The 12,517-nt window shown below is 44.7% G+C and overlaps 1 protein-coding gene across 4 annotated transcripts in view; it reads left to right on the top strand.

Moving 5' to 3' along the window:
• Positions 1 to 12,517, top strand: part of RABGGTA (Rab geranylgeranyltransferase subunit alpha) — a 22,710-nt gene extending 10,193 nt beyond the window's left edge. For all 4 annotated transcript variants that reach the window (XM_042472105.1, XM_042472106.1, XM_042472107.1 and 1 more), the window contains exons 7-17: positions 3,246 to 3,329; positions 3,920 to 4,002; positions 4,096 to 4,197; positions 4,292 to 4,397; positions 4,499 to 4,550; positions 8,250 to 8,338; positions 9,158 to 9,246; positions 10,048 to 10,164; positions 11,232 to 11,345; positions 11,588 to 11,675; positions 11,815 to 12,517. In XM_042472105.1, the coding sequence (XP_042328039.1) occupies positions 3,246 to 3,329; positions 3,920 to 4,002; positions 4,096 to 4,197; positions 4,292 to 4,397; positions 4,499 to 4,550; positions 8,250 to 8,338; positions 9,158 to 9,246; positions 10,048 to 10,164; positions 11,232 to 11,345; positions 11,588 to 11,675; positions 11,815 to 11,963 (1,073 nt within the window). In that variant the 3' untranslated portion in view covers positions 11,964 to 12,517. The remainder of the gene's footprint in view (positions 1 to 3,245; positions 3,330 to 3,919; positions 4,003 to 4,095; positions 4,198 to 4,291; positions 4,398 to 4,498; positions 4,551 to 8,249; positions 8,339 to 9,157; positions 9,247 to 10,047; positions 10,165 to 11,231; positions 11,346 to 11,587; positions 11,676 to 11,814) is intronic.

The raw sequence follows: 12,517 nt of genomic DNA, 5'->3' as shown, positions 1-12,517 counted from the left end.
TTTGTTTCATATACATCTTATACACATATTTTTTGTAATTTTGTGTGTACCACTGGAAAGCAAAAGTGTCACTATCTCAGCTATCCATGAATAAAAGTTCTTACTTTAAGAGTATTTTGGATTTCGGAAGTCCAGATAAGGGAGACTCAACCTGTATAAAATACATTTAAAAACACAAAGGTTAAAAATAATGTGCACAAACAAACACCCCATAAGAAGCCTCCCCACAAGTAATTACTCATTAAAAGCCTGCTGGAACAAAAAGATCTTTGCTGCTGGCGAAAGGAGAACAGGGAGCCTTGCTTCTCATCAAAGGGAACCCTAGAGTTTGGAACAGCCACTGAGAAGGTTCCCATGCCCTATGGGGCTTGACTCTTGGGGGCTACAGAAACAACCTGCAGAGGGTGCAAGCAGCCCATGGGCTGGACTTTACCCACTCCTGGACTGGGGGAATGAGGGCTGCCATGTTGCACCTGACCCCAAGCAGCAAAATGTCTTGGAATTTGAAGGCCTAAATCCAAAACAAGGACTTGTCCCACCACTAAATCTAGTTCCTTTTCTGTGGTGAGGATGAGGCGTAATGGTTTGAGTGTTGGACTATGACTCTGGAGACCAGGGTTCAATTCTCTGCTTGGCCATGAAACCAACTGGGTGACCTTGGGCATGTCCCATGCTCTCAGCCTCAGGGGAAGACAATGGCAAATCTCCTCTGAACAAATCTTGCCAAGAAAACCCCAGGATAGCTTCTCCTTAGGGTTGTCATAAATTGGAAATGACTTGAAGGCACATACAAACAATAATACGAGGGCAGCCAAGTCTCTTGTCTGTCATCCAGCTCCAGGAGAGAGGGCTTAAAAGAAATTGGAAGCCATCACCAGAGCTCTGTGTGTGTGTCTCTCTCTTCCGGCTCCACTAAATAGGTGTGTCTGAGAATGAGCTTGTGAATCACGGTGGCTGGTATGTCACACCAGTCTTACGCGCAAAACTGGAGGGGAGAGGTGCAAAAAAGGAAATAGCTGCACTGTGAGTAAAAGTGTGCACAGGGAGACCTCCGCAGGGACCCAGCCCCTCACCTGGGCAAGGTGAAATTCCAAGGGGATTAAGGGGAGCGGTCCTTGCTTCACTTCTCTGCTGACTTTTTTGTGTGCGGTGAGCCACTTAGCTGCAGTCCAGTCTCTGCTGTCCCACACAAGGGACAGGAATGTGGGGCGTGAGAACCTAAGCTGGGGCAAGCTCATCTTGGAAGGGAGTGCCCTGCTTCTAAGAAGGGAAGGATCCAAAGAGAGGAAGGAAAGTCATGGCCAAACCCAACCAAAAGGATACTCTTCTTCATCCTGAATCATTATTTGTTAATCTGTTTGTGGTTTCATGGTTAAAGGACAGCAATTGGAAACAAATTTCACTGCTTAATGTAGTCTGAAGTGAACCTTCCTGCTACATTTTTTGCGCTCCTTAAAACAGAGACTGGGTGGCCATCTATCAGGAGTGCTTTGGTTGTGTATTCCTGCATGGCAGAATGGGGTTGGACTATATGGCTTTTGTGGTCTCTTCCAACCATTATGTTTCTATGCTTTTGAAGTACAGTCAGCCCTCCATATGCACGGATTCTTTATCCATGGATTCAAGCTTCTACACCTTGAAAACACTCAAAAAATATACAAATGCCCAAAAGCAAACCTTGATTTTGCCATTTTTAAATAAGGGATACCATTTTACTATGCCATGGTTTTTAATAGTACTTGAGCATCCACAGATTTTGGTGTCCATGGAGGGTCCTGGAACCAAACCCCAGTGAATACCAAAGCCCCACTGAATTGTGTATTTTGCCCATTTGCAATTCAAAATTTTCATTTTGCTTTCTTTATGTATATGTCTTTTAAAAAAGAAAATTTCTGGTTCTCAAGGTTGCAGAAATACTATTTATTTATATAAATATTTATATCCCATCCCATATCATATCCTATATCTTTGAGTGGTTTTTGTTACTTGAATTTTCAATCCTGCTCCAGATCCTATTTCTAGGGGAGATGGGAAAATAAATTGGTGAGGAAGCCAATGCTGACCCTATTGAGATGTTGTGAAGGTTGTTTTAGGGGGGACTACGCTTCACAGTATCCTTTCTGCTGGCTGGAGTATTCTGGGAAGTGTAGTCCCAAAAGTAAGCATCTCAATTTCTGTTTCTAAATGCCAAGCTGGTAAGATGAACCTTTAAAAAATGGATTGAAACACTCCAGAAAGTAGCATTTCAAGCATTGTTTGTAACTCAGCACAGCATGTTGAATGAAGGTCATTTCATATTTCCTGTGGAAACAGTTGTCATTATGCACAGACACAATAGGAGTATTTCTGGAATGCCCCAATTGAAGAGAAGATATTTTATTACAGTCTTTTGAAGTTCAGCTTATGTTTTTTTTCCTGAAAAGAGAATTAATCCTAAGATTTATCTAGCTCTTAGTGTATCTAAACCACAAACCACAATCCCTAAAATAAACAGCCATGGAGCCTGAAAAAAAATCCTCTAAATTCTATATCCTCTAATTCCTCCTTTTTCCTTTCACTCCCCTCAGCTGCAACAACTACAAGTTTGAAAGGGCCAAAGCTACAAACAACTAGTTACTAGTGATAAATTCCTTTTTCCAATAACAAAGGTACAACATTACATTATGATTATAATTGCTCCTTCTACACTGTAACAGTAGTTTTTAGTTACTTCTGTAGTTGCAAGCCCATTCACACTACACAGTTATAGTGCTATTATTTCACTTTAACTGCCATGGTTCCAACCTATGAAATCCTGGGCTTGTAGTCTGTTAAGCCAATAGAGTGCTGTGGCCAAGAATTCTAAATTTTGTTTGTGTTGTGTGCCTGCAAGTCATTTCCAACTTATGGCAACCCTAAGGCAACCCTATCACAGGGTTTTCTTGGCAAGGTTCTTCAGAGGTGGTTGGCTATTCCCATCCTCTGAGGCTGAGAGAGTGTAACTTGCCCAAAGTCCCCCAGTGGGCTTCTATCGCTGAGCTGGGGTTCGAATCCTGGTCTCCAGAGTCATAGTGCAGTGCTCAAACCACTATACCATGCTGGCCTAAATTGCCAGTCCCAGGATTCCATTGGCTGTAACCATGGCAATTACAGTGGAATCAAAATGTTCTAATCCTGTAGTGTGAATGGTTCCTTGGTAATTGCTGAAAGATTCCAGGTTCTGGCACCTACCTTTCTTCTCTTTGACTATACCTTCTCCTTTCCAGAACTGGAACTCGTGCAGAATGCCTTCTTCACTGACCCAAATGACCAGAGTGCTTGGTTCTATCATCGCTGGCTACTGGGCAGAGGTAGGAAAAGAGCAAGTGATTTCATTAGATGTGATGATGTTGTGGTTTTGATCTCATGACACCAGATGGATGGGGCCTAGCATCCTTGAACATATTCATGTGTGATGCACTTCCTAAGCGTCGGAATCATCCACTCACCTCTAGCATCTCTGAATTGTTGAGGGAGCAGCCATTTCCCATTAATGCAAAGTTTCCGTTTATGGGAAATGACTGCTCCGTGAATGATTCAGGGACGCTGGAGGCGAGGGGACAATTCCCTCATGTTTAGAAAGCACGTCAGGCTTCCACACATGTGCACTTCCTAAACGTTTTACTGGCATTTTACCAGTAAGTGCTGGTATGTATATCTTCCTTGTCAGCATCATGGCCAAATATGGACACGTATCACATTGGCTTTCTTAATCTAAGAGTTTATTTATTACATTGCCATGCTGGTTGAGGGATTCTGGGCATTGCCATCCAATAACAGACATTCCTCCAAGCTCTGAGCAAGTAGGCCTGGACAGTAAGGACTTTTACAATGCTTTGAACCCATTTTTCACTTCTCTCTCTTTGGATGCCTTCCCTTCTCCTTCTTGCTTCCTCATCAGCTGACCCAGAACCAACAATTCGCTGTGTCTATGTGAATAGAGAAGACACCTCTTTGACAGTTGCGTTCTCGCACCCTGTGGCGGTAAGTGCCACTGAGATGGGAAGGAATCAAGGCTGCTTTGGAACTTCATCCAGCCATCCTAAATGTATCCCTTCTCTCTCTTTTTTTTGAAAGATTGCTCCAGCATCTCATGACTTAATTGTATTTGGGGATGAGTCGCCTCTGGTGGTCCGTTGGCGCACGCCTGATGGAAGGAACAGGCCGGGATTTATGTGGGTATCCTTACAAGGCCCGATATGGGACAGAGAAGGAGGTATCTTTAGGAGGCCACAGGGTTGTTGTGTTTTTCCTAAACCTTGGATTCTCTCAGCTGTGTGACTTGCCAGCTTCAGCCCTCAATGACCACTGGCCCCAGCACAATTTCCGAGTCCTGTGGGCTGAAGGCCAGTCCCAGAAAGAGTGTGTCCTTTTCAAGGGTAAGGCATACACACATCCACCTTCCCTGTTCCATTTTTCCTTACTTTACCCTACCTCCACAGTTCCTCAACTCATTTTTCACCCCTCTCTGTCCTCACAGGCCACAGGGACAGCTGGAGCCAAGATTCGGTCACTGAGGAACAAGTGTTCAGGTGAGAAGGGAGAGAAGGGCAGCAAGCTATCCCAACAACACCTGCTGTGTAAGAGAGTAACGCATTCACACACAGAACCAGAATCTTCCCCAAGGTATTTTCCCCCTTTGTGGTCCACTGAGGACCAACATTCTTTTTCTTTCTTTTTTTTAAAGAAAGCGTTAAACCCAAAGGTGGAAACTCTGTGATTTTCGACTGGACTGCAGCACCCAGCATTTCATACCACTGGCTAGGGCTGTTGGGAGTTTCAGTCCAACCATATCTGGATGGCAACACCATCAGCACTCCTGTCTTGAATAGGTTCATGGTGCTGCTAGCCATGAGAGTTTCCATGTTGCAGTTTTACCTCTAAATACCAGGATCCTGGGGAGCAGGATGGGACTGTTTCATTGAATGACTGATTACATTCATATTTCCACCTCCTTTCTAATCCAAATGGGCTGGTGGCAGTGTGTGGTTCTTGTTCTAGTACCACCATGCCCATTATATCCTCACAGTAACCCTGTAAAGTTAGTTTTGGTCAGTTGAGAGCAATAGGTTTAACAAGAGCTTCACAGCTCAGTCTGGATTTGAACCCCCCCACCCCATAATTCAACAATCATCATCCTATAGATGTGAGATATAGTCCATCTGGAGGGCAACTGATGGGGTGTTCTGCTCTAATCATTATACCAAGAGTGGGGAAAGTGAAGCCCACAGGCTTCATAGGGCCCCTGGACCCCTTTTTAAATCCCTGAAGCTTCCCACCAGTCTCTTAGGGCTTCTCCAAACCCTCAATAACAATGGGGGGGGGGTCACTGTGATGGATGAAAATACACAGAAAGCCTCCAAATACACAAAAAATATCCTGACCCACATCCTTACTTTATGAGTTGGGGGCTGCAGACTATTTTGGCAACAAGGTCCTCCTATGAGGCCATGTGTGGGCATTAGTGGGTTAGGTTTGGGAGCTGCTGTTATGTCCCTCCAAGTAAACTCCAGCCCTGTTTAGGTTTTTCTTGGCAAGATATATTCAGAGGTTTGCATTTGTCATCCTCTTAGGCTGACAGAGTATGACTTGCCCAAGGTCACCTAGTGGTTTTCATGGCCAGGTGAGGATCCAAGCCCTGATCTCCTGGAGTCCTAGTCTAATACTTAAACCATTACACCAGACTGGGTTTGGAAAACTTGTGTTCAGATCCAGCCCTGGACTCTCTAAGCTTCCTCACTCAGGACATAATTCTCTGTTTGTTTTGTCCCACCACACAGTGTTGTGTATTAGAGGGCTGTGAGGATGAGCAGTACAGAAATTACTAAGTACTCTGTGAATTAAAAGCACTCAACAAAATGCTGGTTATTCATAATAATAGTAACAACATGGTTCTGATTCTGCCAAGCCAAGTAGATTCTGGCTCGGGGCGATGGATCCTGCCAGATGCTTGCCTGGCATGCCTGATTGCCTTGATATCACTCTTTTTAGGGAAAGGGGCACTGTGCAATTCTTGGCTGTTGTTGAGATCTGTCTCATAACCAGTCTGCCTTGTGACCCTAGCAAGAATATTTTGGCAGTCTAAAGGGCACATTCCCACATGTGCTTTTACAAAGCCAGTCTACATAAATTCAGGGGGGCTTGCTTCCCTGGGGGAAAAACTTCTCTGATCCAGTTTTAAGGCACTTTTGTCTCCTCACACTAAATATTTTTTGTCCAAGGGACAAAGAATGAGACAGTTAGCAGAGAGGGGAAGTAATGGCTAATAAGAGTCACAGCTAAAAGAGAGAAGTGAAGACCAAGAGGAACCACAAACGTGATTTCTTTCAAAACACCTCCTGGGTTAGGAAGTGGGGATGTTTCCTAAATGTGACTTCAGCAAGTAATGAGATCTGGCTAATTCATCTAAGTCAAAGAAACCTAACTAGAGGTTAAAACAGCTGTCAAATTTGGTCATCATTGTGCCTGTTCCCATTTTTGTGGGGTCATCGTGGTCAGTGTGCCCTTTGCCAACAAGGTTCTAGTCCCTTCCATCTGCCAGGGTTCAAAAAGGAGTGAAAAGAGATTTCTGAGTTTATTTGTTTGCTTTATTTATATGCCACCTTGGTCTCAAATTGGACCCAAGGCAGCTCACAAAAGATGCTTAAAAACATCAATAGTAAAACAGTACAATTTCAAAACACAATTAAAACACCACATTAATATAACAAGTAAAAAATGTAAACTCCTTAAAAATACTACGGTAAGTTAAAAATATAAAACCATTGAAAACATACCCAAGCAAATACCCCAATAAGAAGCCTCTCTGGGTGCAATTACATATTTAGTATGGATACGAAATATGGAGCCCTTCTAGTGCTGTTCAATGGCAACTCCCTTCAACCCCAGGCAGCATAGCCAATGGTAAAGGATAATGGAAGTTGTAGTCTAGCAATATATGGAAGAGCACATGATTCCTGTCCCTGATTTAGGAGGCAGAATTCTTTGCTGCGATTTCACTGTCTCTAACACCAGCTTGGAAAAGTCCCTCTTTTGGGGGACTACAGTTCCCATAATCCCTCCCAAACAATGTGTACATGAGCCATGCTGGCTGGGGGTTCTGGGAATTATAGTCCAGGAAAGGTATATTTTCCAAGCTGTTGGCCAGGCTACACCAGTTCAGACTGCCAGTGTTGTGTGTGAATCCTTTTCTTGACAGCATTCAAATATGTCTTGCCAGTGGAAAACAAGCCTGTCAGGAAGAACAGTTTTCATTTGCAGTGGCGGTTGTAAGGCCAGTGGGGAAGCAAATCTGCACTTGGTTTTACTACAGGAGCTTTCCAAGGCACCCAGCCTATTTTGGTGAGAGGGATCATCCCCTTGGAGAACTTTTAAAATCTCACTCTAAAACTTAGGCCCGTTACAGACTGCCCAAAAGGGGCGGTCTTGGGCCGCTGCCGGTTGCAGCTTGGGGAAGCCGCTGCAGCCAAACCGCGCGACTCCCCCACGCTGTAAAAAAGGAGCGCGAAAATCGCGCTCCTTCCGGCAACCCAGAAGAGACGTCGCAAGTGCCAAAGTGCGCACTCGCGACGTCTCTTCCGGGTTTGGACGTCCGGGCGCATAGCGTCGGTTACGTCAAGATGGCTGCATCCATCTGTATAGGGCACCACCATCTTGACGTACGGAATACGCGCGAGGGGCAAGGTGCATATGGAAGCGCCGGCCCTCACGTGTATTCACAGCACGACGGCGGCGCCGCTTAGGCCTGTCTATAACGCGCCTTAGAGTAGATTCAACGCCTCTATACACACACATACACACACGTAGGAATCACCAGTGGCTTCCACAATCTAACATGCTCATTTCCTGTGCATAGGAGCTGAGTGTTTGTATGTATACAAGAAAGAGCAAGAGAGAAAACTTTAGTAATAAGTTGCGAAGACACAGGTTTGTCAACTCATTTCCTGTCTGTCAGAATTAAACACAAGTCAGATAAATGAGGGATATGCCTGGTAACCATGCCAGGAGCTGAGAACGATTGCACTAATTTTTGTTTTCCACTGGCATGTAGCTGATCCCCGATCTACTCTTTCTACCTTTTTCTTTTTTTATCGTTCTCTCTTCCTCCCTCTCTTGTGGACTGTTCTTTGAGGACCAGAGGCTGGGTGGAGTTGTTTCTGCACACATAGACACTTTTCAACCCCTTGCTGTCCTCTTGATCTGCTGGCTCCTTCTCTGTTCCCCTTTTCCAGGTGTGAGCTCTCCACTGAGAAATCAACTGTACTTCAGTCTGAACTGGAATCCTGCAAAGAACTGCAGGCCCTGGAGCCAGAGAACAAGTGTAAGTCCCTGAGTTTGCACACTTCCCCAGTGCATATCTGCAGTCGCGCTGCACCAAGGCATTATGCTCCTCTGGCTTAGGAGGAGTAAACAGCACCCAGGATTTTGAGACCAGTGTTCTCAGGAGTTTATTCTCACAACTCTGTGTTTACAATCCACAATCACACTGTGTCCAGCCACTCCACTGGCTACCATTGTTCAATGGATGTCCATACACTGTAATGTCACAGCAGCCCTTGAGAGAAAGCAGACGTTGAAAACTACACAATTTAAAAAGGCCATTTATGAAGATGCACATCCCAAGCAAAATGCCAGCTGTTCTTTTTTGCTTTACTCAAGTTGCCACTTTAAATCTCTTAGGATTAGCAACTGTATAGCAGTATGTAGTTTGCCTGTCTTTAAGGTTGTGACAATCAGATTGACAGCACATGGGCAATAGCTAGTCAAAGGCCAGTTGCTGAATTTGAGAATCTGGATTGTGAAGGGGAAGCTTAAGGAGCTAAAGTGCTTTTCCCCTCCTCTGACTAGAAGGAGCCTGATAAGATATGGATAATAAAGAATTCAGCATCAAAAACATGTGACTGTGGAATATCAGTATGCAAGAGGATCTTGTAGGGCCTTTGAGTCTGTGTGGTAGATTGAGTCTACTTCCTCAGATGCGAGAATAACCACTACAAGAGTCACAAAACACTGCTTTGCCTTCAGACAAAATGTTGTTATTAAGGCTGAGCACTGGGTCTGCATCATCATAATTATTATAATTATCATCATCATCATTTTAAGTATCTTTAATCTTTTCACTAATTTGCTTTGTCCTCAGGGTGCCTCTTGACCATCATTCTCCTCATGAGAGCCTTAGACCCTTTGGTTTATGAGCATGAGACCCTTAGCTACTTTACTACCCTAAAGGTGAGCCAAAGAGGAGGCGGATTGATTTCAGACCCTGCTCATTGGTTTGGAATGTCCAAGACCCTGAAACAAAAATAATAACTACAGAGGATTTACATAAATTCAGTCCAGAGGCAATGAAGAAATAGAATTAGTCAAAGATTTCTCATACCTTGGATCCATCATTGACCAGAACGGAGATTGCAGTCAAGAAATTGAGAAGATTAGGACTGGGAAGGGCAGCTATGAAAGAACTAGACAAGCTGAACACTAAAGTAAGGATAGTCCAAGCATGGTTTTCCCCATAACCATGTATGGAAGCAAAACTGGTTGGGACATGTGAGGCATGCCTGTAGACAACCTCCTCAGGTCCCACAAGTGGAGACATCTCATAAGATCTCATGGCTCTTGCAAGATTTGAAATCTTACAGGAACCATGCGATCTCGAGAACAGCCCTCCTCTCGTGACACATACTCAGAGATACTATTTGAAATTTTGTGGGATCCCAAAAACCTATGGACATCTCACAAGAGCATGCCAACCATTGCAAAATTAAAAGGTCACAGTGCAATAGATGGGACAATGGTGTTTGGTAAGACCTAACTGCTGGTCTGTTGGGAGCATGGTTGACACTTGTTCTCAAGAGTTCAAGGAGTATAAGATTTGGGTATCCCAAGTAGCCTTGATACAGGATGGGACTCCAAGCCCCCAAATGTGAGATGTTGAGTATTATAAAACGAGATGTCTGGGAATTCTCCATCCCTGCTTACCATGCCCTAATGCTTGCTTTTCCTTTTCCCTTGCACCTTGACCATTCTCAGGCTGCTGACCCCATGCGTTCAGCCTATCTGGATGACTTGCGCAGCAAGTTCCTGATTGAGAACAGCATCCTCAAGATGGAATATGCCGAGTCCCGAGTTGTGGACTTGTCCCAGAGGGTAAGGGACGGAGGGGTGTGACAGAAGGTTTATGGGAGCATGGTGGGAGGGGCCAGGAAGGGGGCAGGTATCAGGTAAGTTTCAGGTGCATCCAGTGTGTCCTTGGATAATATCTTTTCTTAGAGGCACAACAGCAGCCTTCTTACTGCTATCATACGGGGAAGGGAGCAGTTTTTATAGTTCTGGATCTCCAGAACTATACATTGGCAGAACATTGCACTAATAGGTATAGTCTAAGTCTCCTTATTCCTCTACTTTAACTTCACAACATCCTTGTGAGGTAGGCCAGACAGGGGAGAGCAATCAGTCCAATGCCTTTCTCATGGCTCAGTGAGCCTGGATTTCCCCAGTCTCCGATCCAAAACTCTGTAAATGCTACACTGGTCCTAAATCCATTAAAGATATTAGATGAAAATGGAAAAGATGTAGTGATGGGCATTGGCTGAAGTAGCTTTAAAGAGGTCACCCACACCACAGATGTGTGACATATAGGTTAGGGTTTTGCCTTCGGATAAGGAAAGCCAAGCTCCAAAAATGAATGTAAGATAAAACTAGTGGCTCTTAGCTCTGATCATAGAATCATAGAATAATAGAGTTGGAAGAGATCTCAAGGGCCATCCAGTCGAACCCCCTGCCATGCAGGAAATCCAAATCAAAGCATCCTCGACAGATGGACTACCCCATATGACATCCATGACCTGATGTGCCCAAGATTATGGAGGAGCGAAGTTCCATCCCAGCCCTACTTCTAGGCTTCCCAGAGGTATCTGAAGTTTAAAAAGCATTAAACCATACATCCAGTGACAACACTACTTTTAAAATATTAATTAAAACACTTAAAATACAACTCCGTACTGTAAACAACATGGTAGGAGGCAAAGCTTAGCAAAGCTTCAGTTTTACTACAGCTCCACAAATCCTTTCAATATTGTGGAGGATTCTGGGAGTTGTAGTCCAAAATTGAGCATTAGAGGTGGTTGCTGAAAGGTTGCAGGAGGAAGTAGCTTTCCCCCCGCCTCTGTTTTGCCCTCTCTTGCCCAAATATGCCACCCCTTTGCTTTTCTTAGGGCCTCACCATTCTGTGCCACCTGGAGCACCTGTTGCTGGTCACGCACATGAACCTTTCTGACAACCTTCTCCACAGTTTGCCTCCAACACTGGCCATGATGCGCTGCCTTGAGGTAAGGTCTCCAAATCCTATGCTCTTATTGCTTAGTTCTGCCTCCTCAGGCTGGCTGTCTTCCAGGTGTGTTGAGCTATGACTTCCATCATCCCTCATGGCATTTGGTACCAGCAGAGGAGGCAATCACTGAGTAGTCCCTGCCTTGCATTGAAACCCAGGACTTTTTTATGCTATGGAATTGCAACACTTTGATACCACTTTGTATCCTTCAATGTTTTCTTTCTCCTGTCTCCATTTCAGGTTTTGGAAGCCAATGACAACCAGATTGAGACCCTAGAAGGACTTCCCCCTCTCCCTCGGCTGGAGGAACTCTCCCTCTGCAACAACCGTATCCTTGATGTTTGGCAAATATTGGCCCCTCAGTGGGCTAGTGAGTGAGTTTCAGGGGTGGAAAATCTGACATTCTTCTTGGATTCCAAAGATGGATTCCTCTGGTCATTGTTCTCCTTAACTCTTTCCTCCCTCAGGCCTTCGGCAGCCCACCAATCTCCGATCTCTGACCTCCTTCCCCAAACTCGCCCACCTCAACCTGCAAGGCAACCCCCTTTGCCAAATCCCCAACATCCAATCTGAACTCAGTGGATTGCTGCCAAATGTGGCAACCATTCTCACTTGATTGGCCATTGGGCACACGCACACACGCACCATGTTGAAACTTGCCTCTCCCCCAGTGCCCTGATACCTTCAATTTATTGGCATGAGGAGATTAAAAAAGATAAGCAACTGGTTGGTGTTGTGAGCAACCATCTTACTATTGTCGTCTGATCCCTAGAGTCAATTGCAATGATTCCCTTCCCTGTTTTCATTTCTCCCTCTCCAACACTCAGTCCACAATTCCTAGTTGCCCTGCATCCATGGAAGTGCTCACTTGTAGTTGTTATGCACCATCAAGGTGGCTTGGACTTGGGATGGCTCTATGAATGAGAGGCATTTAAGAAAATCTGTTACAAGCAGCCCAACTCGGATCTTGCCAACTCAAGGCCCTGGATTGTTTGGTTGAATGAATCCACCTGCAGTCTTCCTCTTCCATTGACTTTACCAAGTATTATCATCTTTTCTGTATGAACCAGCGTGGTGTAGTGCTTTGAGCAAGACTGTGGATACCAGGGTTAATTATGTAGTGCCATTACTGTACATGGTACTTTACAAATAAAAGACCAACAAAAAACA

This window comes from Sceloporus undulatus, chromosome 6 (genome assembly GCF_019175285.1).
Source record: "Sceloporus undulatus isolate JIND9_A2432 ecotype Alabama chromosome 6, SceUnd_v1.1, whole genome shotgun sequence".
NCBI lineage: Eukaryota > Metazoa > Chordata > Lepidosauria > Squamata > Phrynosomatidae > Sceloporus > Sceloporus undulatus.
The sequence above is the reverse complement of the archived record's forward strand: the minus strand, read 5'-3'. Positions and strand labels throughout refer to the sequence as shown.